This window comes from Hibiscus syriacus, unplaced genomic scaffold, assembly GCF_006381635.1.
Source record: "Hibiscus syriacus cultivar Baekdansim isolate YM2019G1 unplaced genomic scaffold, ASM638163v2 tig00000132_pilon, whole genome shotgun sequence".
NCBI classification, from domain to species: Eukaryota; Viridiplantae; Streptophyta; class Magnoliopsida; order Malvales; family Malvaceae; genus Hibiscus; species Hibiscus syriacus.
The window spans coordinates 1,309,807-1,332,472 of NW_024061764.1; the positions used below are offsets into that span (position 1 = coordinate 1,309,807).

At 37.2% G+C, this 22,666-nt stretch overlaps 3 protein-coding genes and 1 pseudogene across 3 annotated transcripts; 2 read left to right on the plus strand and 2 right to left on the minus strand.

Moving 5' to 3' along the window:
* Positions 1 to 1,277: 1,277 nt before the first annotated feature.
* On the plus strand, positions 1,278 to 2,539 carry LOC120131716 (probable F-box protein At4g22030). The gene has a single exon (XM_039148671.1). The coding sequence runs from the start codon at positions 1,278 to 1,280 to the stop codon at positions 2,535 to 2,537; it is 1,260 nt and encodes a 419-aa protein (XP_039004602.1). The 3' UTR covers positions 2,538 to 2,539.
* A 1,472-nt stretch (positions 2,540 to 4,011) lies between these two features.
* Positions 4,012 to 4,634, plus strand: LOC120131812 (annotated as a pseudogene).
* A 457-nt stretch (positions 4,635 to 5,091) lies between these two features.
* On the minus strand, positions 5,092 to 8,013 carry LOC120131613 (U3 small nucleolar RNA-associated protein 6 homolog). The gene is made up of 6 exons (XM_039148596.1): positions 7,543 to 8,013; positions 6,762 to 7,418; positions 6,223 to 6,669; positions 5,770 to 5,942; positions 5,398 to 5,581; positions 5,092 to 5,307 (listed from the first exon to the last, which is right to left on the minus strand). The coding sequence occupies exons 1-6, from the start codon at positions 7,948 to 7,950 to the stop codon at positions 5,230 to 5,232; spliced, it is 1,947 nt and encodes a 648-aa protein (XP_039004527.1). The 5' UTR covers positions 7,951 to 8,013; the 3' UTR covers positions 5,092 to 5,229.
* A 1,183-nt stretch (positions 8,014 to 9,196) lies between these two features.
* LOC120123958 (glycine-rich protein DOT1-like) lies at positions 9,197 to 9,601 on the minus strand. The gene has a single exon (XM_039142761.1). It carries the CDS (start codon positions 9,599 to 9,601, stop codon positions 9,197 to 9,199), a length of 405 nt encoding a protein of 134 aa, XP_038998692.1.
* Positions 9,602 to 22,666: the final 13,065 nt, after the last annotated feature.

Below are 22,666 nucleotides of genomic sequence, written 5' to 3' on the forward strand. Positions count from 1 at the left end.
AAAACACAAATCTATCCAAACATGATCAACATTAGATGATTTCATGGTTGTAAATTAATTTACTAAACAGACGAGCTGCGAAACTAAAACTTGTTGCCGGATTGGGAAGGATGTCGTTGGATATAGGAACGGATGTCGCCGGAGAGAGTGATAGATGGAGATGGAATGAGTTGCGATTTAGGGATTTAGTTTATGATTTCAGTGTTATATACCCAAAATTTCAGTGTTGTGATTTACAGATTCTCGTTGCGATTTACGGATTATCGTTGCGATTTACAGATTCTCGTTGCGATTTACGGATTATCGTTGCGATTTACGGATACGCGTTGCGATATACGGATACGCATTGCGATTTACCCATACGCGTTGCGATTTACGGATACACGTTGCGATTTACGGATACGAGTTGCGATTTATGTGTTCGCGTTGCGATTTTCATATTCGCGTTGCGATTTTGGAAAATCGCAATGCGAATTTGTACTATCGCATTGCGATTTTCAAGAATCGCGTTGCGATTTTGGAAACTGATTTGCGATTCTGGGGATCGCGTTGCGATTTTTATTTCGCGTTGCGATTTTGTTGGTCATTTTGGCAAATCCAAAAAAATTTGGTTAAAATCGTATATTATAACTTTTTTTGGTCACTGAGGCGATTTTCTCTTTTTCTTAAGAAGAAGGAAAAAGTCAAAATATTATCCAAAGAACTCCATCGGGGTATCAATTAATCTCATTCAAATTATATGCAAAAAGGGGGAAATTTAGAATAGTATTATTTCAAAAGATGGTTTTCAAGTCTTTGTTGAGGTTTAATTTTCTTTTTGAGCCATCGTAACATATATAACCATGGAGTTTATAGACCAAAAGCAAAGCCTTGGCAGAACATATGCATAAACGTTTATTGACCGTAGGTTTTTCTTTTTATTCTCAGTTTTTTAAAGTTTCGTTTTGATTAATTCGAATTTATCAAATAGGAATTTTTGCAACATCGGGCCGGGGAAAAATGTGGTAATGGAGTAGCCTTGCCTTTGAGAATTTCATTTGAAGTAATGAATAGTTGTTTTACCACTTCCCGAGCCCAAATAGGAAATAATCTAAAAAGCGAATAGGTCAATTCAATCACTCAGTCAACGATTCGGAGCATGACTTGATCTCCTCAAATCTATTCGCTATGTTGGCCGCTATAAATACATCCCTTCATCCATTACATCTGCAAACAAATCACTTACTTCCTATACAAATTCACCAGCAGACGATATCTTGGAGAATAAACGGCGTCACATGGCTTCTTTACATGCTTCTAGTTTTTTACTCTCTTCTTCTTCGTCTTCAAAGCATATCCGTGCAGCTCTATCTGTGCCAAAGCTTCCATCGGTTAGGTTGTCAGTTCCCAAAGTACCAACCAAAGGTTTGTCTGTGGATTTGAATACTACCAGGGATGGGTTCGTCAACACAATCCCATTTCAAAAGAATGTTATTGAGACACCATTGGTTGAAGAAAGCTCATCGGTTTCAATGGCTACTATACAACTTTATGCTATCTTAGAGTCTATTGCCGATAGAGTGGAGATGCACAACAACGTCGGGCAACAACGGGAAAACTGGAACACCCTTCTTCTTAACTCCATCAACATGATCACTCTCACCGCCGCTACCATGGCTGGTGTTATGGCAACCTGCGGCGCTGGGGTTTCTGTTTTGGGTTTGAAGTTTGCATCGACTCTCCTGTTCTCTGCAGCCACGGGAATGTTGGTGTTGATGAACCAAATCCAACCCTCGCAGCTTGTGGAAGAGCAACGTAATGCGAGAAGATTGTTTAAGCAGCTTCAGAGACAAATAGAAACTCTCCTTGCCATTGGCTCCCCAAGCAAAGAGGATGTAAAAGATGCTATGGAGAAGGTCTTGGCCCTTGATAAAGCTTACCCTCTTCCCTTGATAGGCGTAATGCTTGAAAAATTCCCGGAAAGTTTAGAGCCTGCTGTTTGGTGGCCTAAGATCCAATCTCAGAAAACAAACAAACAAGTTGTTGACAGCAATGGATGGAGCAAGGAGCTGGAAATGGAAATGCAACAAGTGGTTGAGGTGATTAAGAGAAAAGACAGTGAAGATTACGACAGACTAGGCAACAAGGCTTTGAAGATGAACAAAGTTTTAGCTTCCTCAGGGCCCATACTAACTGGAATTGCAGCTCTAGGATCTGCCTTTATGGATTCGTCCAATGCTCCTTGGGCAGCAATAATGGCAGCTGCTGTAGGAGCTTTAGCTTCAGCTGTTAACACTTTGGAGCACGGTGGACAAGTCGGTATGGTGTTTGAGATGTATAGGAACAACGCCGGCTTCTTCAAACATGTGCAAGAATCTATTGAATCAACTCTGAGTCAAAGTGATTTGGATAAAAGAGAAAACGGGGAGTTGTTTGAAATGAAGGTGGCGTTGCAATTGGGAAGAAGCTTATCGCAGCTGAGAGAGGTAGCCAAAAAATCCAGTTACTCTCGTATAGAAGGAAGCCCCATTGATGAATTCGCAAGCAAGCTGTTTTAATCCATATATTCATGATCACAACATGTGCATATGTACAATCATTATTCTTTGATTCATTTAATTAACCACTGATAATATTTTGCAAAGACGATCCAGTTGAAGTATGGAAATTTGAAAATATACTTCATGGCTCATGCATATAAATCAATGAATATCTTTTCTTTAAAGCTGTGATTATGTGTTTGTTTTTCACATTCTCCTCTTCTTCAACAAAACATAAGAGAAAGAACTGTATAAATAAAGCGAGAAAAGTCAAATTTCAAAGTAATAGAAATGAATATTACAATCAGGTAATAATATATCACAATTGGATGTTGACATTTTTAAAGGATAAAGAGAACTGTTCAACGTTGTATCCTTGGACTGGGTTCGGGTCCAAGTTGTTATTTCAAGGTGGACTAACTAATCTCTGGGTTCAACGTTGTCTGATCTGAGTATCCCATGAGCATCGACCGACTGATTGATAAAGGATCCACGAAGGCGGCTGATTGATCGTATAGCTCCAAAGTCCTTTAAGCACCACTCGCTGACGATGTGGTTTTGTTGGATATTTGTTTTTGTGGATTTTGCAGACAAACCCTCCTTCACCCACTATACTACCAATGAGACCATCTCATCATTTTTTTATTAAAAAATAATATCATTGCCAATATTTTAGTTTTTTTTATGTATAGTAATATCATTCACCCATATATAAAAGGCTATCCTTTTTTTTATCTCTTAGCAGAGCAGTGGTGTCTTGCGCTCTTTGGGAGTTTTGAAGAAGAGAAACGCAGGGAAGGGTTCTTTGTAAGCCTTTTCCATTTCTTGTTTTGTCTTATTGCATTGATAGTTTTATGTCTTTAAAATCTTGGTACCATTATTCTTTGTCCATGTGATGTTTGTGGTGAATTTGGTTTTGATCTTTTGATACTGTGACAGCGTTTGTTTCTTTCTTTTTGTTAAACACCCTTTTCTGTTTCGATGGTTTGCATCTCAAAAACTTTGGCACAATGGCGAGTATTCATTGGAGATGGTCTGGTTGTTGTTTGTTGAATGTCTTGGATAGCTCAATGCTGATTTCTGGATCGTTTTGGGTCATCATCTGTGAAGAAATTCATATGATATTTGATTGGTAATATGTGTTGGGTTGTAAACATTGAAATTAAAACGATTCATGGGATTGCTTGTGTGATTTTGAATACAGGAAGCGTTTCCGTTGAATTACAGTACGTTTCCATTCTGTTTGCCCTGTATATTACTGATGTTTTTTTACCCTCGGCATTTCTGACAACCAGTTTAGATGAACATGGCGCAATGATGTAAAAATCGGTTTAGAATGTTCTAAATTGGATTTCATTTTACACTTATTTTGCCTATTGATAGTTCTTCGATTGTGCGTAACTTCTGTTGAACTTGCGTTTCCTTGCACATGACTGAGCAAGTGACCATTAAAAGATTGCGTTATTTCTTATTTCTGAAAGATTACTCCTCATCAGATATTTCAACTTTAGAAGATGAGGGGAAGTCTTTGGCATCCTGGGCAATCGATTACACGTTGTCTTGCTCAATCTGGCAAGAAGGTCGTAGCTGTCGGTTCTTTGCTTCATAGGCTGATCTGAAAAAGACTGTTTTTTATGACTTCCATGTTGCTAATGGTTGGAAGATGGTCCCATTTGCTGGATGGAGCATGTCGATTCAGTACAGCTGTACAAGGACTCGATCATGTACTCTACAGTAAACTGCAGACAGAATGGTGGACTCTTTAATATATCCCATATGTATGGGCTGAGCCTTAAGGGAAAGGACTGTGTTCCATTCCTCGAAAAGCTCATCATTGTTGATGTTGCTGGACTTGCCCCTGGAATGGGAACGCTAACCGTCTTTACAAATGAGAAGGGAGGGGCAATTGATGATTATGTGATCACCAAAGTTAAGGATGATCACATATACCTTGTAGCGAATGCAGGCTGCAGGTATAAAGATCTGGCACACATTGAAGAGCATATGAAGGCATCAAGTCCAAAGGTGGCGATGTCTCTTGGCACATCCATGATGAGAGATCTCTTCTAGCTCTCCAGGTTAGTCACTAAACTCTTGTATGTAACCATTCTTGATTCTTTATAGATTCATTATTTTGCGTTCATGCAATTTACTGGTGATTGTTTTGTGTCAAACATACATACTTTTGCTTCTTTCTTTAGTTTATTCTCTTCGACTGTTACTCAATCGAATATTTTCCTTTGATTCTCGAATAGTTAGGTCTTCTTGCATTGCAGGTTATTAAGAATAACTGGAAGGTCCCTCTATCAGGCGTGTTGGCTTCACGTCCTCAGGCCCACCTCCTCGATCCTACAGTGAGATTCAGGATGAGAAAGGGAACATCATTGGTGAAAACACCAGCGGAGGATTTAGCCCCTGCCTGAAGAAGAATATAGCAATGGGATACGTGAAATCCGGGTTACAAAATGCAGGAACTAAAGCTAAGATTTTGGTAAGAGGAAAGGCCTATGATGGAGTTGTCACCAAAATGCCTTTTGTACCAACAAAATATTAGAAGCCATCCTAAGATCAATTTGAAATCTGAGACTCAGATCCAAAGTATTTCGCATTGATAGGGGTTTCCTCTGTTTTCTCTTAAAAACATAAAAAAATTAAAATAAATAGCGATATCGGACATCAAAACTGAAGAAATTGTAATTGGTAAGGGGAATTAAAAAACTACAGCGGAGTCCTTTAATGATTTCCGAGCACGCCAATAGATAGCAGCAGCAGTTTCTGATGTCCCCAACTGTAAAAGGTGGTTGGAAGATAGTGAGGGCATGCGATACAAGACAAAATCATGGATACTGGTATGAAAGAAACCATATAAAAAGCTCACCTTAGTTTCAAGGGAATGGTAATCCTTCCATAAGCTAGTGTCTTGGTCATAAGTTGCGAGTGCAGCTTCATACAACTTTCGGGCATTTACTAGAGAATCCTCACTGCCAAGAGAGGCGAGATGTGACTCTAATTCAATGCAATTTTTGTATAATGCAAGACCTGGATGAGGTAGAGCCAGGAATCTACAATTGGTGGAGGACACAAAGTAAGAAATTTCTTGCATCAAATGAATATTGGTGATATACTTCTGTTATACTAACATATAAATGTAAAAGCACAGCAGCAAACCTTAACTTCAAATTCTTGGGGAGATACAATTGAGGTAAAACAAAAGTAACCAAAAACATTGATTCAAGACATGATAACATACCGCTTATACACCTCCCTTGCACGTTTAAGTCCATCCTTTTGAAGGATGAAATTAACTACAGCTGAAGAAAGAGAAAAACCATTCTCACTGCCACCAAATTTAGCAACCGCTTTGAGAGAAAGCTCAATCAGCTTCTCAAAATATTTCTTCTGATTTACAAAGAATTTGAGAGCCTGCAGAATGAGATAGCATTACATCAGCATTTTCATACTCGTCAACTTGATAGCCTTACTGTTTCTGATGTAGTGGAGGAAGAGATAGAAATACAAAATACTAATAAGTTTTCATATATACAATGCAGATAAAAAAGCATAATTCAACATGTCCAGGCACGTCATAACTTCAGTTGCAGCATGAGGGGATCCAAGTTCATTCAGCATGATAAATAAACATCAACTAGGGAGTTGAAGAGAGAAAAGAAAAACAAATAAGAAAATTAATGCTGAACCATACCATTACCCACAAGCTCTCAGCTTCTGACATTGACATTTTTGTGAGAACAGTTCTAAAAAGCTCAAAGATGTACAATGCATCAGTCTTGCCAGGAAAGAGAGAATTTGTGATACATCTAATTTCTATGGAAACCCTCAAAATCCATAATTGTAATGAATCTGAAAGTTTTCCACAGCAAAGCTTCTCTGCTACTTTCTTGGCTTCCTCCACTCTCCCAAGTTGTGTGTAAAATGAAATATATTGGCAAGCAAGTTCTTCTGTAAGACACCCCATTGTTTCAGCCTTCTCATAAACCTTAATAATATCAATAATATAACTCGAGGTATGATTGGTTAAGGAAATCACTTCTGCTTCTCCACTGTCAGGAGCAATGACATCCGACAAAAATTTTATATAAAACTTAAACATCCTAGCTGAAGGCAGGGTTTGTATTGCCTCTTCATACACCTGTACATGGCATGAGAAATAATATATATCATATCATAAACATGCTTGCTAGAGTTTTACTTGGCAATATATAGTTGTTACAAGTTTCACACCTGAGCTGCCTTTTGCAACTTAGAGACCATGGCATCATCATTCTTCTCCCCTGTACTTGAGGCATCAGACATTCCGAGTCTTGCTAGCCAATCCCAATATTCAGGGTCAGCTGAAAAGTCTCTTTTCATATCACTCAGAATCTCACCATGAAGCTCCTCCCAATCTGCCACTTCTATTGCTTCCAGTATCTCGAGAAGTTGCTTCCTGAGGCTAAAACTAGAAGGGACTGCTTGAATTGCCCCACTATATATCGTTTTAAGAATACCTGAAGCATGCTCCAAAAACAAATTTGATTCCTTCTCAGACTCTTCCTCTGACCCGTGATCATTATTTTCTTTTTCTTCATCATCAAGGGGCATAAACAAATCTTTATTTTCCTCTTTCCATTGTTTCTCATCGGCATCCTTCTTATCACGGACCAAGGTTCCTTTATCCTCCCTTAGAGCAGCCTTTCGTGCTTTTAGCTTGTTAAGGTATGTAAGTTCCATCCTAAGATACTCCACCCAAAGGTCCTCTGAACTAGGACAAATTCTCAAGCCACTTTGCATTAAAGCACGAGCTGCTGCAACATTCAAATTATGATCAAATTCCCAAGCTGCTGCATATATCCATACTCCTGGCAGCTTAGGATGAAACCGAATCACTTGAGCCAAAACCTACAATATTCAACAAATTAAAAAACCATTCGCGACTAAAACCCGAATAAACACTCAAACAAGTTCTTTTTTTCCATATTCAAACAGAAATATATAAATGTATAAATTAAAAAAAAAAATGTACCTTTTTCATTCTTCCATTATTTCTCTGCCTACAAAACTCAAGGTACCGAAACCAAAGTTCCACATCTCCTTTGTATCTCATCACGGCAAGTCTATATATCTCCGTAATTCTCGCGACGGAGGCGAAATCGGAGACCGATTTTCTACTCTTGGTCTTCTTTCCTTGGCGCACGAGTTCACGAGTCGCAGCTTTCTTACGGAGCCGGCGAAGAGCATCAAGCTGAGTCTCGTAGTCGATATAGGCAATGAAATCTTGCTTGAGAGGAGAAGGTCGCTTGAGTCGGTATTCGAACTTGCGACGTTGCTTGACTATCTCGGCGATCTCACGACGAGTGAAGATACCGCGACGCTCGAGGTCATCGAGCTCGTCTACCATGCGCTCGAGACGGTACTGAACTACGTCCGCCATTGTAGCTTGGTGTTTGCGAGGAGCAGAGAGCGGGTGTCTAGGGTTTAATAATGAATGTGTTTCGTACTTTCGTTTGGGGTTTCTTGTTTGACGGGATCGGAAAAGAGGGATAGCTTTTATTCAACTGGACTGGGCATAACTTTGAAGCAGATCAAAGTGAACCTAGGCTTCTGTTTAAGCCCACATACATGCCTTGAATAATTAATTCGAGGCCTTTTGGTTAAAACCGAAAAATTTTATGTTTTGCAATTAGATTTTATCTTTTAAAAGGATTAATTTATATAATATAAAAATTATCTTAAAAATAATTTATTTTCTAATTTTAATTTCAACTATAAAATTAAATTCATTTAATTATCGAAAATTAATATACATTAAATCTTATTTCTATATCAAAATATATTATGTTACAGTACAAGGATTTATTCAATAACTTTACTTCAAATTCACTAAATTTTCTAAAAAAATTGACAATATATATTTTGATACAAAATGAAGTAATTCAAATTGTATAATAATACATAAATACTCTACAAACACAACTGTTCAAACCTAAATTTTTTAAGGAGAGAAATACTACCCTTATTATGAAGGTCCTTACATACCAAATAATAATTATTATTTTTTATTAATCTAGGTAAATACAATATATATTCAAAAATAACTCTCAATCATTTGACATTAAACGCTCATACCTCTGATATTTCTAATGCTCAAACTTGGGACCTCAAGAAATAAAATATGAATTAACACACTTAATCTCATTATTGTCAACAATTAAGATTTAAAAGCATTATTAATGTGCATGGCGATGTATTAATAGAATGCAAAAGAAAATTAATGATAAAATGATTATATATATTTAATGTTTTAACATTAATTCTTTTTCTTCTTCACATCACGGGAATCATAATCTAGAAGTTTTTGTTGTTATATTTTAGTTATGTTCTGTTAAAAGTGTTAGTACAAAAGAAGAGTGTTTGATTTCACCCAGAAGAAGAAGAAGAAGAGTGTTTAAGGTTCAATAAACACAAAGATGTGACTAATACAAGTTAAATGAACTTTTTATTACAAGCAACTTTATTCCATCCATTCACGTCTAGGCTTACAGATTACAATTACATCTGTGAAACGGAGCCAACTAATCAACAAGTAATGCACACCCAAATTAATAATACCAGAGAACATATAGGATGAAGTTACTTCAATCCCAAGCAACAACGTCAGTACAATCTGTTTCACAAACTCACGGTATTCCGCTCCCACTTCCGATTCCTCCTCCAAATCCTGCACCGTATCCTCCGCCAAACCCACTACCACCACCACCACCCCCGCCACCACCTCCGCCTCCAATCCCTCCTTTTCCTGACCCAATCCCACCTCCAGCACCACCTCCGAAACCATATCCAGCACCCCCATTGCCACCCCCGCCTCCTCCACCACCACCACCCCCACCTCCTCCGCCTATGCGGCCATCGGAACCAGGCCAACCGAACCCATCGCCATAAACAGGGATATAAGGGAAGAATGATTTATTCTCACCAACTGCATGCAGTTTCTTTTCGCTCACAGCTAGCTTCCTAGCGTCAATACGACCGGAAAGAAGAAAAACACCGAGAAGCAGGAAAATGGGAACCCTGAAGGCCCTCATCGTTTACATGCAAATAGAAAGGGTGCCCATGACGATAGATCATAGAACATATATATAGATGACTGAGAAGTAAGACCCAGTAATTAAATTGCCGGAAGTGTCACGATACTTAAAAAGTGAACCAGTAATTTACATCCAATCATCAATAATCCGTGCCCAGACATGAAGTTAATAAAGCCAGCTACGCCTACGGAGAAAAAGAGACCCAGCATTATACGAGTATTGATCTAAGATTTTGGTCATTGGATCTGTAACATCCCGAAAGCTGGGCTAGTGACTAAAATATAAATTTTTAAAATTTTATGCTCAATTTTGAAATATTGAAAAATTCAGGTATTTAATTGGAATTTCTTGGAGCATGATGGAATAACAAAGTTTGAAGGATGAAAGGGTAAAATGGTAAAATGGTAAAATGATCATTTTGATAAGAAATGAATTAAAATTTTATTTGATTATCTTTATATTCACGTGGAAAGAAATAATAAGAGGGAAAGAAAAATATGGAATAGTGGAGTTTCTTCTTCTCCTTCTTCTCTTCTCATGTCTTCATAGCTAAGGTAAGGAATGCTTAAATTGGTTATTTCTTATAATTTATGATGGGTTTTGATTCTTTGGGTATTAAGAAAGCTTAAGGAAGCTAATAGAGAAGTTAAAGCTCAAGGATTTATAAATTATGAGAGATTGAATATAAGGGGTGTTAAAGTGAAATTTTGAGGAAGAAGTTATAAATGGATTTTTAAAGTTCATCCAAAACTTATTTATTTTACCTGAAAATTTTTCAAAACTTACTTAATTTCCACTCTTTTAACTCCTTTCAATTCATTAAACTCAAATATACTTATTAAAACTAACTTATATCACTTAAACATCCAAAATACTCACAGAACACTTGAAAACGAAAATCACACCAATTATCCAACATGTTCTTAATTCACTTCTATTACTTCTAACTTCTTAATTAGACCATTGACAGGTCAAATATGGCTTAAAAATTCATTTATAATTTCTTCCTCAAAATTTCACTTTAACACCCCTTATATTCAATCTCTCATAATTTATAAATCCTTGAGCTTCAGCTTCACTTTTAGCTTCCTTAAGCTTTCTTAATACCCAAAGAATCAAAACACATCATAAATTATAAGAAATAATCAATTTGAGCATTCTTTACCTTAGCTATTAAGACACGGGAAGAGAAGAAGAAGGAGAAGGAGAAGAAGAAGCTTCACTATTCCAGATTTTTCTTTCCCTCTTACTCTTTCTTTCCATGTGAATATAAAGACAATCAAATAAATTTTTAATTCATTTCTTATCAAATGACCATTTTACCCTTTCATCCTTCAAACTTTGTTATTCAATCATGCTCCAAGAAATTCCAATTAAATCCCTGAACTTTTCAATTTTTCAAAATTAAGCACAAAATTTCAAAAACATACATTTTAATCACTAGCCCAGCTTTTGGGATGTTACAGGATCATCAATCAAACTAACATTGTTGAATAAAATAATTAGCGTTTGCACTTTTAATTGAAATTTTTGATGTTTGAGACCTTCATCTAACTCCATTATTAGCCATCTTATCGTTTTAATTGGCCTCACTTTGAGGTCCATGATAATTATCTTCTATTTCCCAATTTTACGAGGAACTCATATTAATTATAGATTCAAATAGAGGTCTGTTAAATTATTCTCTCTTTCTCATTAAAATCAATATGATCTTTAATATTAAATTTTAACGCAACAGTCTCTAGAGTAAGTGATTAAAACTCTCAGTTAATATTTCTCTCCCCTACATTTTTCGATGGTAAAACTAAAATTCTTGAATTGAATTTAATGAATAGGTGGTTTTAAAGGGTAAGATTATATAAGTCATCTACAGAGATTTAAAGGGTAAAAGTACAATTCATTATAGACTGAATTAACCTATTTTACCTACTTACAAAATTGAATCAACTACCACAACCAACTTGATCAAATACTATCCGATAAATGAATTTAAACCAACATTTACCTACCCTAGAAGGAAGAAAAAAAAGGTTCCCGGAGGCACATGTGAATCAAGCCCGTGTTTTCAGCCTTTAGGATTGGCGCCTTTGGTCACCGTTAGTCATAATTGGTGGCGGCTGCACTGTTTAACTGTCAAGGACTAACTGTCTCGTGGGATGCATCGTTACCATATATATAGACTTTAGATCTCTAACCAACATAACTGAGTAAAAAACAGCTAGCACTTTTTAATTTATTTACCATACTGGTTACGACGTCCTTTAACGAGCTAAGCCTAAACCTCCATTGCTTGGAAACTTTTCAGTTCAGCAATAGGCACATTGAACGATCACATAAATTCTATCTGCAGCTGCCTGATGATGAGCCGACCTGACCTGAAGTACCATATACCCCACGTTTGATTGTTCATTGTTATCTCTCGTGTATTTAAGAAATCTTTAATTAAATCTCTTAAAAGTATAAGATTGTGTCAATTATCAATTTGATCTAATAGAATGAGATTCGAATTGTAATATTATAAATAAATTAATTTGTATTGAGATTATCGCTCTTGTAATAAATTTGTATAATATCAAGTATGAATTAATCTATAAGTGATTATGCCTAGAATGATAATATTATGAGAAAATAATCTCAGTGACCAAAAATCCCATATAATATACGATTTTAACCAACTTTTTCCGGATTTGCCAAAATGACCAACAAAATCGCAATGCGATCGCTAATTCGCAACGCGATCTCCATTAACGCAAATTCGCGTTGCATTTTACGTTGCGATAGTTGAAAATCGCGTTGCGATGGTCTACAGTGTCGTTGCGATTTTCCCAATTCGCAATGCGAATAAGTAAATCGCAACGCGAATTGGGAAAATCGCAATACGATACTGACTATCGCAATGAGATACTTACTATCGCAATGCGATAATACAAAATCGCAACGAGATACTGACTTTCGCAACGCGATAATACATAATCGCAATGCGATTTTCAAAGCGCCATTAGTATCCTGGCCAAGTATTTTATTTTTAAATTCCAAACACGAATATTAATATATTGGAACACTGAACCGTCCACAGTATATCCCGTAATCGCAACTCATAACCTAAAACCTAAAATCACAACTCAGTCCCATCTCCATCTCTCACTCTCTCACCCATCTCCGACGAAATCCGTCCCCATCTCCGGCGAAATCCGTCTATCTCCATCTCTCAGAGCCACCCTCACAATCAGAAATGGAAAATCAACCAAATCAACCAACGAGGGTTAGTTTTTTTAATTATTTTCTTTTTGAAATTTTTGCATTATTATTAGGTTTTTCATATTGAAATTGATGATAAGTTTACTGGTAATTTCAATAATAGATTAACCATTTCACTTAGATTGCTTATTAAATCAACCGAGAATCGCAACGCGAAATGCAAATCGCAACGCGATTTTAGTTTCGCGTTGCGATTCTCTCGTTGCGATAGTCAAATTCGCGTTGCGATAGTCATTTTCGTGTTGCGATTTTCATTTTCAGAAACTATTCTTCTTCTGCAAATTGAAACTTGAATGAATTGCATTACTTCAACCAAAAAACAAAGACAAATACGAAATTTACAGTGTTACAAATTTAAGTTTGAAGAATAAACTACTACTCTTTATGTTTATTATTGTTTTTGGTATATCTTCACAGTGTAGTTTTTGGTATATCTAACTTAGTATGTTTATTCCTTTTGTAGAACTTTTATTCGGCTCAATTGACCTTAAGAAATAAAGTCAGCCTGGCCAAAACAATTGCGTCGAAGCTTTTACCTGCACAAAGAAAAATGTTTGAAGATACATGCTTCGGGCCATGGCTGAAAGTACAACATCCCGGTGGAGATGCGATGTTGACACACCTGTTTCTTCAAACCATGACTAGCGATCTATCAGAGACTATACAACGTCGTGATGAAGAGATATGGTTTGATTTTCCACCGGCGTATACGTGTTTTGGGCGGGAGGAGTTTTGCTTAATCACCGGTCTACGCTTCGGACACAATGATGTAGGTCGGTACACTAGACACATTACCCGCCCATCATGGCTATCTCGGGTTTTTCTTGAGCTGGAGAGGCCGAATCTACACGTAGAAGACCTGACAAGATTGTTGAATAAGAAAGATGGTTTTACTCGGATGGATGACGTCGACGTTGTCCGAGTATGCCTTCTAATTCTTTTGCATGCCGGCTTTTTAGGCAGAGAGGCCAGACAACCTATTCCAAATGATCTAATCAAATTGGTAGAAGACCTAAATGCGTGGAACCTGTTTCCGTGGGGCTCGTATTTATGGAAAGCTACATGGAATAAGTTATCGTCTGCCTTGGATGATCGAAAAAGTTTGCATGGCGATGGTTCCAAATACACTTTGACAGGCTTTATTTGGGCCTTTAAGGTAAGAATTTTTATATAATGTTTCCAAAATTATAAGTAATTATTTAACAATTACTAATGTTTGTTATTATATTGTTTGTAGATTTGGATATTTGAGGCCTTTCCCGCCATGAAGACATATGCAATAAAAACTTCAAATGATATTCCCAGGGCTATTTCCTAGAAGAGGAAACGGACCTTGCAATGGGAAGATTTACTACGGTATACGACAATAAATAATGTAAGTTAACATAAATACTACCATATGTTTATAAACAAGTTATTACTAGTACACGTTTAACTTTGTTTGAGCTTTTATATTGTTAGGAGGCCAACACTCCTCTACAGAGGCTGACACCCACGGAAGCTGAGCTTGCCACTGATTGGTGGCAAGCTAGTAAGCATTTTTTGATGGAACGGTTGATGAGCAGCCTCCACTTCGGGAGCCATCACCTCGCCCAGAGCTATCACCTCACCCAGAGCCATCATCTGATCGACCCGACTATACACCTCCACAACGACAACCATCACCTATTCTGTCACATCATCGAGCCTCTTCTCCACCATCACCGCAAGATAGGCGATCGGCAAAGATGCCACGACGTTTATCTCCCTGTTCTCCACCTCCACCTCAACGGGATGAGTTAGGGGAGTTACGTGATGAGGTCAATGCCTTGCGTGAGGAGGTCGGTACTTTACGCAAAGACGATGGTGCATGGTGTGTTGAGGTGACTACATTACACGGTGAGGTAGCCGCTCTACGTGAGATGGTAGCATCGTTGTAGAATGAGGTTCATACTCTACGCAACGAGGTAAGTTTAAGATTTTTCATACTCGTAATTCATTTGGTTGCTGCCAATACTGCTAAACTATTTTTGTTAGTATTTGTTTTTGGTTTTGTTTTTGTCTTTTGGTTGAAGTAATGCAATCCATTCAAGTTTCAATTTGTAGAAGAAGAATAGTTTACTTTCGCAACATGAAAATGACTATCGCAACGCGGAAATGGCTATCGCAATGCGAAATGAAAATCGCAACGACAAAATCGCAATGCGAAATGAAAGTCGCAATGCGATTTGTGTTTCACGTTGCGATTTTGTCGTTGCGATTTCATTTCGCATTTTGATTTTTTCGTTGCGATTTTCATTTCGCATTGCGATTTTGTCGTTGCGATTTGCATTTCGCATTGCGATAGCCATTTCCGCGTTGCGATAGTCATTTTCGCGTTGCGATTTTAAGTTTCGTGTTGCGAAAGTAAACTATTCTTCTTCTTGAATGTTTATATATGTTGTCCTTTTAAATGTTTATATAAGTGCTTACTTCTGGAATGTTATCTGAGTATTTTGTGAACTATGATAGAATAATGACTTGGGTGAATACAATGCTAGTTTGAAACATATTTGTCTTTGTTTAATATCATGTCTGTTTATTTACTGATTTATGTATTAATTTTTTTTAGCGGCTCGATAAGGTGGATGCTTTACGTCGGGTTTTCCTTGCACGACGGAGTTCACGCATCAGACGGCGTGGACGTGCTATTATGTCTCCGTTCACCCCAATGGTGCGAAGACTCCGCAAGAAGAAGCCCGACTCACCTGTCATCCCTCAAGAGTCCCCTCCAATCGTTCAAGAGGCCCCTATCCTCCCTCAAGAGTCCCCCGCACCGTTCAAGAGGCCACTGTCATCGTTGAAGAGGTCCCTCCCACCATTCCAGAGCCCGATTCACATGGGGTAATATATCGAAGTATTGAGAAACCCCCACCGGTTCCGGACATGATGGATGAGAGTTGGCTCTCGTATGAGTTACCGGCTAGTACCCTTCCGGTATCTGAAGTGGAGATGAGACAACTACCGGAAACAATTGTGGATAATACCCTTTGGGCTAAGACCGCAGTTGATTTTTATCTACATGAGCGGAGCCAAGGGTGTTACACTGACATAAGCAAACTCAACGATGAAATGTTTTTGTTGCTTGATCGGTCTTGGTGGGGTGTGCTATTAGGGGTTGAAGATAGTGGCTATTTCGATGGGGAGGTAAGTCTTATATTTGACTTATATATGATTTTGATTAATTTTTTTTAAAAATTAATGTAATTCACTAATATATGTCTTTTTTTTGTAAAACAACATATCGATGCGTGGGTGTCACGCCTTCTAATAATAAGGAAGCTTAGGAAAAATTAAAAAAAATTCGCGATATACAATAATGCCGGCGGCTTTTCACGCAGTTCACTTGAAGAATCAACGAGATGAATCATTTTCGTTGGGCAACGGACAAGCTAAACTTTATCCTGCATGGTGGGAGGTCGATAAGGTTAGTGTTTATTTTTTTTAAATTTTTTAAAGGTGTTCATAAATAAGTGCGCAAATAAATGAATTATTACTTATGATTGCAGGTGTTTATCCCTGTTTTGGAACGTCGTCATTGGCTTCTCGTCCAACTTCAGCTCCCATCCCTGAAGATAATAGTATATGACAGCATGATAAATTACATATCACTGTCTGATTTGAGAGATATTATCAAGGGATGGAGCTCTCATTTGGCTAAATTCTTGGATGGGATTATTTATTGGACTCATTCTGGATACAAGAAGCCAAAGAAGTTCAATGTCACAGTTGTCAGAGACGAGATCGTGCCACAACAATCGCCGGGAGGCAGAGGAGATTGTGGTCCTCTCGTATGCATGTGCTTGGCACGTTTGACGACGGGAAGCACAGAGTTTCTACCTCCCACCGATAGAGATAGAGCTGCAGTAGGCTTGTGGTTTCGGCATTATATGGCTAGAGCGATATATTCTAGACGCTGCCTACCTGCATCCGCGTTATGAAAGTATCCATTGTTAATTGGTAAGTCAAATGCAAGTTTTGTTAACATATATACTCCTTTTGGTTTGAAAATGTTTGGTTAAGTACCTATAATTCAATAATTTACTGTTTATAGGTTTTAGATGTGTAGGAAGTCTTGTTTGAGCAAATGTTTGGTTTTTGCAGGTTAATCCTTAAGTGAGCTGCGTGAAATGGATGTACGGGTGCAAAAGTTGATTCATTGATTCAATAATTGATGAGGAAATAGGAATTATTATTATTTTTTGATTGTTTAATTGATTTGTAAAAAATGATTTGTAAATGTTGATTTGTTTAATTGGTGTGTACATAATTCTTATTTGTGCTTGTTTAATTGATTGAAATGTAATAGTTGATTTATTGATTTTCAATCTGCATTATGTTGAAGGCAAAACAGACTATCGCAACACGAAACTGACTATCGCAACGAGAAAATCGCAATGCGAAATGAAAATCGCAATGCGAAATGAAAATCGCAATGCGAAATGAAAATCGCAACGAGAAAATCGCAATGCGATTTTCATTTCGCATTGCGATTTTCTAGTTGCGATAGCCATTTTCGCGTTGTGATTTTTCATTTCGAATTGCGATAGCCATTTTCGCGTTGCGATAGCCATTTTCGCGTTGCGATTTCCCCGTTGCGATAGTCAAATGAATGTCTAATAAGTGATAATAACTGAACAGATCATAGCAATGTTCAAACTCAAGTTACTAATACATGCCTAACTGAAAATGTTAAAATTGCACACATAAAATACACATAATACAACGTTTGCATTTAAAAATCACCTAAGTTAACAGTCCCAAAAGGTGAAGCCGGTTGTGATTGGGATTTTGAAGATGATTGCGATTTTCAGAATCTCGTTGCGAAAGTCAGAATCTCGTTGCGATTTTGTATTATCTCATTGCGATAGTCAGTATCGCATTGCGATTTTTCAAATTCGCATTGCGATTTACTTATTCGCATTGCGAATTAGGAAAATCGCAACGCGATACTTACTTTCGCAACGAGATAATACAGAATCGCAATGCGATTTTCAAAGTTCGCAATAGGTTTTAGTTTCGCAACACAAATTTTTTGTGTATATATCTACGCAGAAGCAACAACTCATAACCTAAATCCCTAAATCGCAACTCATTCCATCTCCATCTATCACTCTCTCCGACGACATCCGTTCTTATATCCGTTCCTACATCTTTCCCCATCCGGCAACAGGTCTTAGTTTCACAGCTCGTTTGTTTAGTAAATTAATTTACAACCATGAAATCATCTAATGTTGATCATGTTTGGATAGATTTGTGTTTTGGAGGGTCATGGGAGAATATTCATGGTGTTTTACAATATATGCATTTACCCATGAATCTTCAATTAAAACTGTCATTAAAAAAGTTAACTTATGAAACTCTAATGTTACGTGTTTCAAAGAAATTGAATTTAGAGCCCCTAAGTGGATTTAGGCTATCTTATCAGAGGAATGTTAAAGTTTATTTGTTAACCGACAATGAAGATGTTGAACGATTCATTGCTTACATTAGTGTTTCAAGTGATGATGTTACATTGTATGTTGTTGAACCTAGAAGTAGTATTGTTGGGTCAGTAGCGGGTAGTAATCAACTAAGTTTTTCTCAAAACCCACAACCTTTCTCTAATCCAAATCCCAATCAACTTTCAGCACCAAATTCCGGTATTCGTATTGACCAATTAGACGATGATGAGCCAACAGAAAAAATTGTGAGTACTAGTCAGTATTCGAAATTTGATCTTGGTCAATACCCGGACTTTGATATTGGTCAATACTCGGATTTTGATGATGTTTCAAAAGAAGAAACATACCCTGCGTGTAATGATTTTGATATTGGTCAATACCCGAATTTTGATGATGAAACAACCGTTACCGAGGAAGATGTTGTTGATGATAATGAGGAGGAAGTGGAGGCTGTGAATGAACATATTGAACATCCATTCTGTAATTCATATAATCCTGAAGAAGAAAAAGAAGAAGAAAAAGAAGAAGAAAAAGTCCCCGAAGAAAAGAAAATGCCACGGGAGTATAACTGGAATATGCCAGAATTACTTCAGATACCGGAAGAAGAGTTGGTAAAGAAAGCAGTTGATTGTTACACAAAAGTCATTCGTATCAAGAAAGATGATTGTTTTGATACAAAGGAAGACTTGAAGATAGCTTTGTATACGAAATGTGTGGAAGATGGCTATCAACTAAAAGTTAACAAATCAAGCAAAGATCGTTTCGAAACAAGGTGTATGATTGACAAAAACTGTACGTGGCGTATGATTGCAAAGAGGATAAAAGATTGCGAAATGTTTCAAGTTAGGACTTTTATTGATAAACATACATGTTCAAGAACCCAAGTTTTTCCTCACCATAGACAGGCAAACAAAAAGGTGTTGGGTGGTTTTCTGGCTGAGTTAATGTTTTTGAATGGCAGGGTATATCGGGGACATGAAATTATGACTGACATGAATGCTCGGTTCAAGATTAGTATATCATATTCTCAAGCTTGGAGAGCCAAATGTTATGCCTTGGAATTGTTTAGTGGGTCGCCAGAAGCATCGTTTGCCCAACTGCCGGCTTATTGTCACAATTTAAAGCTGAAAAATCCTGGGTCGGTAACTCATATCAAAACAGATAGAGATGGATGCTTTGAGTTGCTGTTTATCGCCATTGGTGATGCGGTTAGTAAATCAATATAATTCTGTTGACTCATTTCTGTTAGTTACATGCATTTCACATTTAAATGATTATATTTCTTGTGTATATTATTTTGTAGATTCGTTCGTTTATTACTTGCATGCACCCAGTTATTATAGTTGACGGAGCACATTTGAAAGGTCAATACCTTGGAGTAAACTTATTAGCAGTAGCCATGGATGCTAACAATGGGATATTACCAATAGCTTACGGGGTTGGCAAATCTGAAACCTCTGATTCATGGACATGGTTTATGGGGCATCTTAGGGATTGCATAGGTCCTATTAGCAATCTGACAATCATATCCGATAGGGCAAACTCAATTGACAAAGCTGTTAGAAGGTGTTTCCCAGATGCTTTTCATGGACTTTGTGGTGTTCATTTGTATAGAAATCTAAAATCAAGGTCTGCTGGTATAAAAAAGCATAAATGGACATACTGGAAGGCTGTAAAAGCTTATCGGGAAGTGGATTTCAATAAGCATATAAACTGTTTAAGACGTGTTTTGCCTCAGTGTGCTCAAACACTAGAAGATGTCGGGTTTGAAAGATGGTCAAGAGTACATCAACTTGGAGCAAGATATGGTTTCATGACGTCTAATAGTGCAGAATCAATCAACGCTCTAAGTCGTCATTCCCGGAAATTACCCATTACTATGTTAATGGAGTTTTTTCGAGCCTCTATTCAACAGTGGTACTACAAGAAAAGAAACCATGCAGGTATTATTTCTTTGAATTCGTAACTTATCATATATTTTACTAAGTATTATTTATTTAAATTTACAGGAACATTGGAACATCGTGTTACACCATGGACTGAAAAAAAGATAACGAAACGTGTTGTGAAGTCAACGTCATGGAGAGTTGAACCATGTTCAAACATTTTGTTTGAAGTACTGGATAATAACTTAAATGGGCTTGTCGATCTAAATGCAAGGACGTGTAGTTGTATGAAATGGCAAACATATAGTTATCCGTGTGGCCATGTTATAAAAGTTGCTCTTCATCTAAACCAAGATGATTCAAGCACATACGCTATGGATTGCTACACTACAGAAGTATATCGACAGACTTATGCCGAGATTGTCTACCCTATTCCACATCCTTCTGAGTTGGACATACCAGATGACTTACAAATAGTTTTGCCACCAGCCATGGACAGAAGGCTACCTGGCAGACCAAAAAGTCACGATCGTATACCGTCTAAGGGTGAAGAGAATAAGAGATCGACATGTAGTCGGTGCAAGGAAAGTGGTCATACAAGGTTGACATGTGGATCACCAGTGCCATCACAATCATCTTTTCCTCTACCAAAATATGGATCATCATCAAAATCCAAAGCTCATATGGTGTCAAGAAAAAGGCAATCAAAATCGCAATCATCTTTAAAATCCCAATCACAACTGGCTTCACCTTTTGGGACTGTTAACTTAGGTGATTTTTAAATGCAAACGTTGTATTATGTAGATTTTATGTGTGAACATTTAACATTTTCAGTTAGGCATGTATTAGTAACTTGAGTTTGAAAATTGCTATGATCTGTTCAGTTGTTATCACTTAATAGGCAATCATCTTAATGTCTATCGCAACGCGGAAATTACTATCGTAATGCGAAATGAAAATCGCAACGAGAGAATCGAAATGCGAAATGAAAATCGCAACGCGAATTTCGCAATGCGAAATGAAAATCGCAACGAGGGAATCACAATACGAAATGAAAATCGCAACGCGAATTTAATTTCTCGTTGCGATTTTCATTTCGCGTTGCGATTCTCTCGTTGCGATTTTCATTTCGCATTGCGATAGTACTTTTTGCCTTCAACATAATGCAGATTGAAATCAACAAAATCAACCATTACATTTCAATCAATTAAACAAGCACAAATAAGAATTATGTTAACATCAATTAAACAAATCAACTTTTACAAATCACCTTTTACAAATCAATTAAACAATCAAAAAATAAGCAATAATTCTTAGAGAAAATAACACTTCTACTATTGAATCAACTTTTGCAGCCATACATCATTTTCACGCAGCTCACTTCTGAGATTAACCTGCATAAACCAAACATTTGCTCAAACAAGACTTTCTATACATCTAAAACCTACAAACAGCAAATTATTGAATTCTAGGTACTTAACCAAACATTTTCAAACCACAAGCCTATAAACATACCAATTGTTTATGGACATTTTTATAACGCGGATGCAGGTAGGCAGCGTCTCGTATATATCGATCTAGCCATATAATGTCGAAACCACAAGCCTACTGCAGCTCTATCTATATCGGTGGGAGGTAGATACTTTATACTTCCTGTGATCAAACGGTCCAACGCCAAGCATACAAGAGGACCATAATCCCCTCTGGGTCCTTTCGTTTGTTGTGGTGCGATCTCGTCTCTGCTAACTTTAATATTGAGCTTCTTTGGCTTCTTGTTTCCAGAACGAGTCCAATAATTTATCGCATCCAAGAATTTATCCAAATAAGAGCTCCATCCCTTAATAATATCTCTTAAATCAGCCAATGATATGTAATTTATCATGTTGTCATATACTATTGCCTTAAGGGATGGGATCTGAAGCTCGACGAGAAGCCAATGGTTACGTTCCAAAACAGGGATAAACACCTGCAATCATAAGTAATAATTCATTCATTTGCGCACTTATTTATGAATACCTTTAAACTCAATCTAAAATAAACACTAACCTTATCGACCTCCCACCATGCAGGATAAAGTTTAGCTTGTCCATTTCCCAACACAAATGATTCATCTCGTTGATTCTTCAAGTGAACGACGATAAAAGACGTCGGCATAATTGTATATCGTGTATTTCTTTTATTTTCCTTAAGTTTCCTAATTATTAGAAGACGTGACACCCACGCATCGATATGCTGTTTTACAAAAAAAGACATATATTAGTAACTTACATAAATTTAAAAAAAATAATCAAATTAAAATATAAGAAAAATATAAGACTTACCCCTCCATCGAAATAGCCATTGTCTTCGACCCCTAATAATACGCCCCACCAAGACCGATCAAGCAACAAATAGATATCATCGTTGAGCTTGCATATGTTAGTGAAACACCCCTGGCTTCACTCATGTACATAAAA

Bases quoted from the DNA above. Each gene is read 5' to 3' on its own strand.
- LOC120131613 (XM_039148596.1), bottom strand. From the start codon at position 7,950: ATGGCGGACGTAGTTCAGTACCGTCTCGAGCGCATGGTAGACGAGCTC. The intron at 5,582-5,769 runs GTATGTTATCAT...CACCAATTGTAG, and splicing joins GCAAGGGAGGTGTATAAGCG to ATTCCTGGCTCTACCTCATC. The intron at 5,308-5,397 runs GTGAGCTTTTTA...CACCTTTTACAG, and splicing joins ACCATTCCCTTGAAACTAAG to TTGGGGACATCAGAAACTGC.
- LOC120123958 (XM_039142761.1), bottom strand. From the start codon at position 9,601: ATGAGGGCCTTCAGGGTTCCCATTTTCCTGCTTCTCGGTGTTTTTCTT.
- LOC120131716 (XM_039148671.1), top strand. From the start codon at position 1,278: ATGGCTTCTTTACATGCTTCTAGTTTTTTACTCTCTTCTTCTTCGTCT.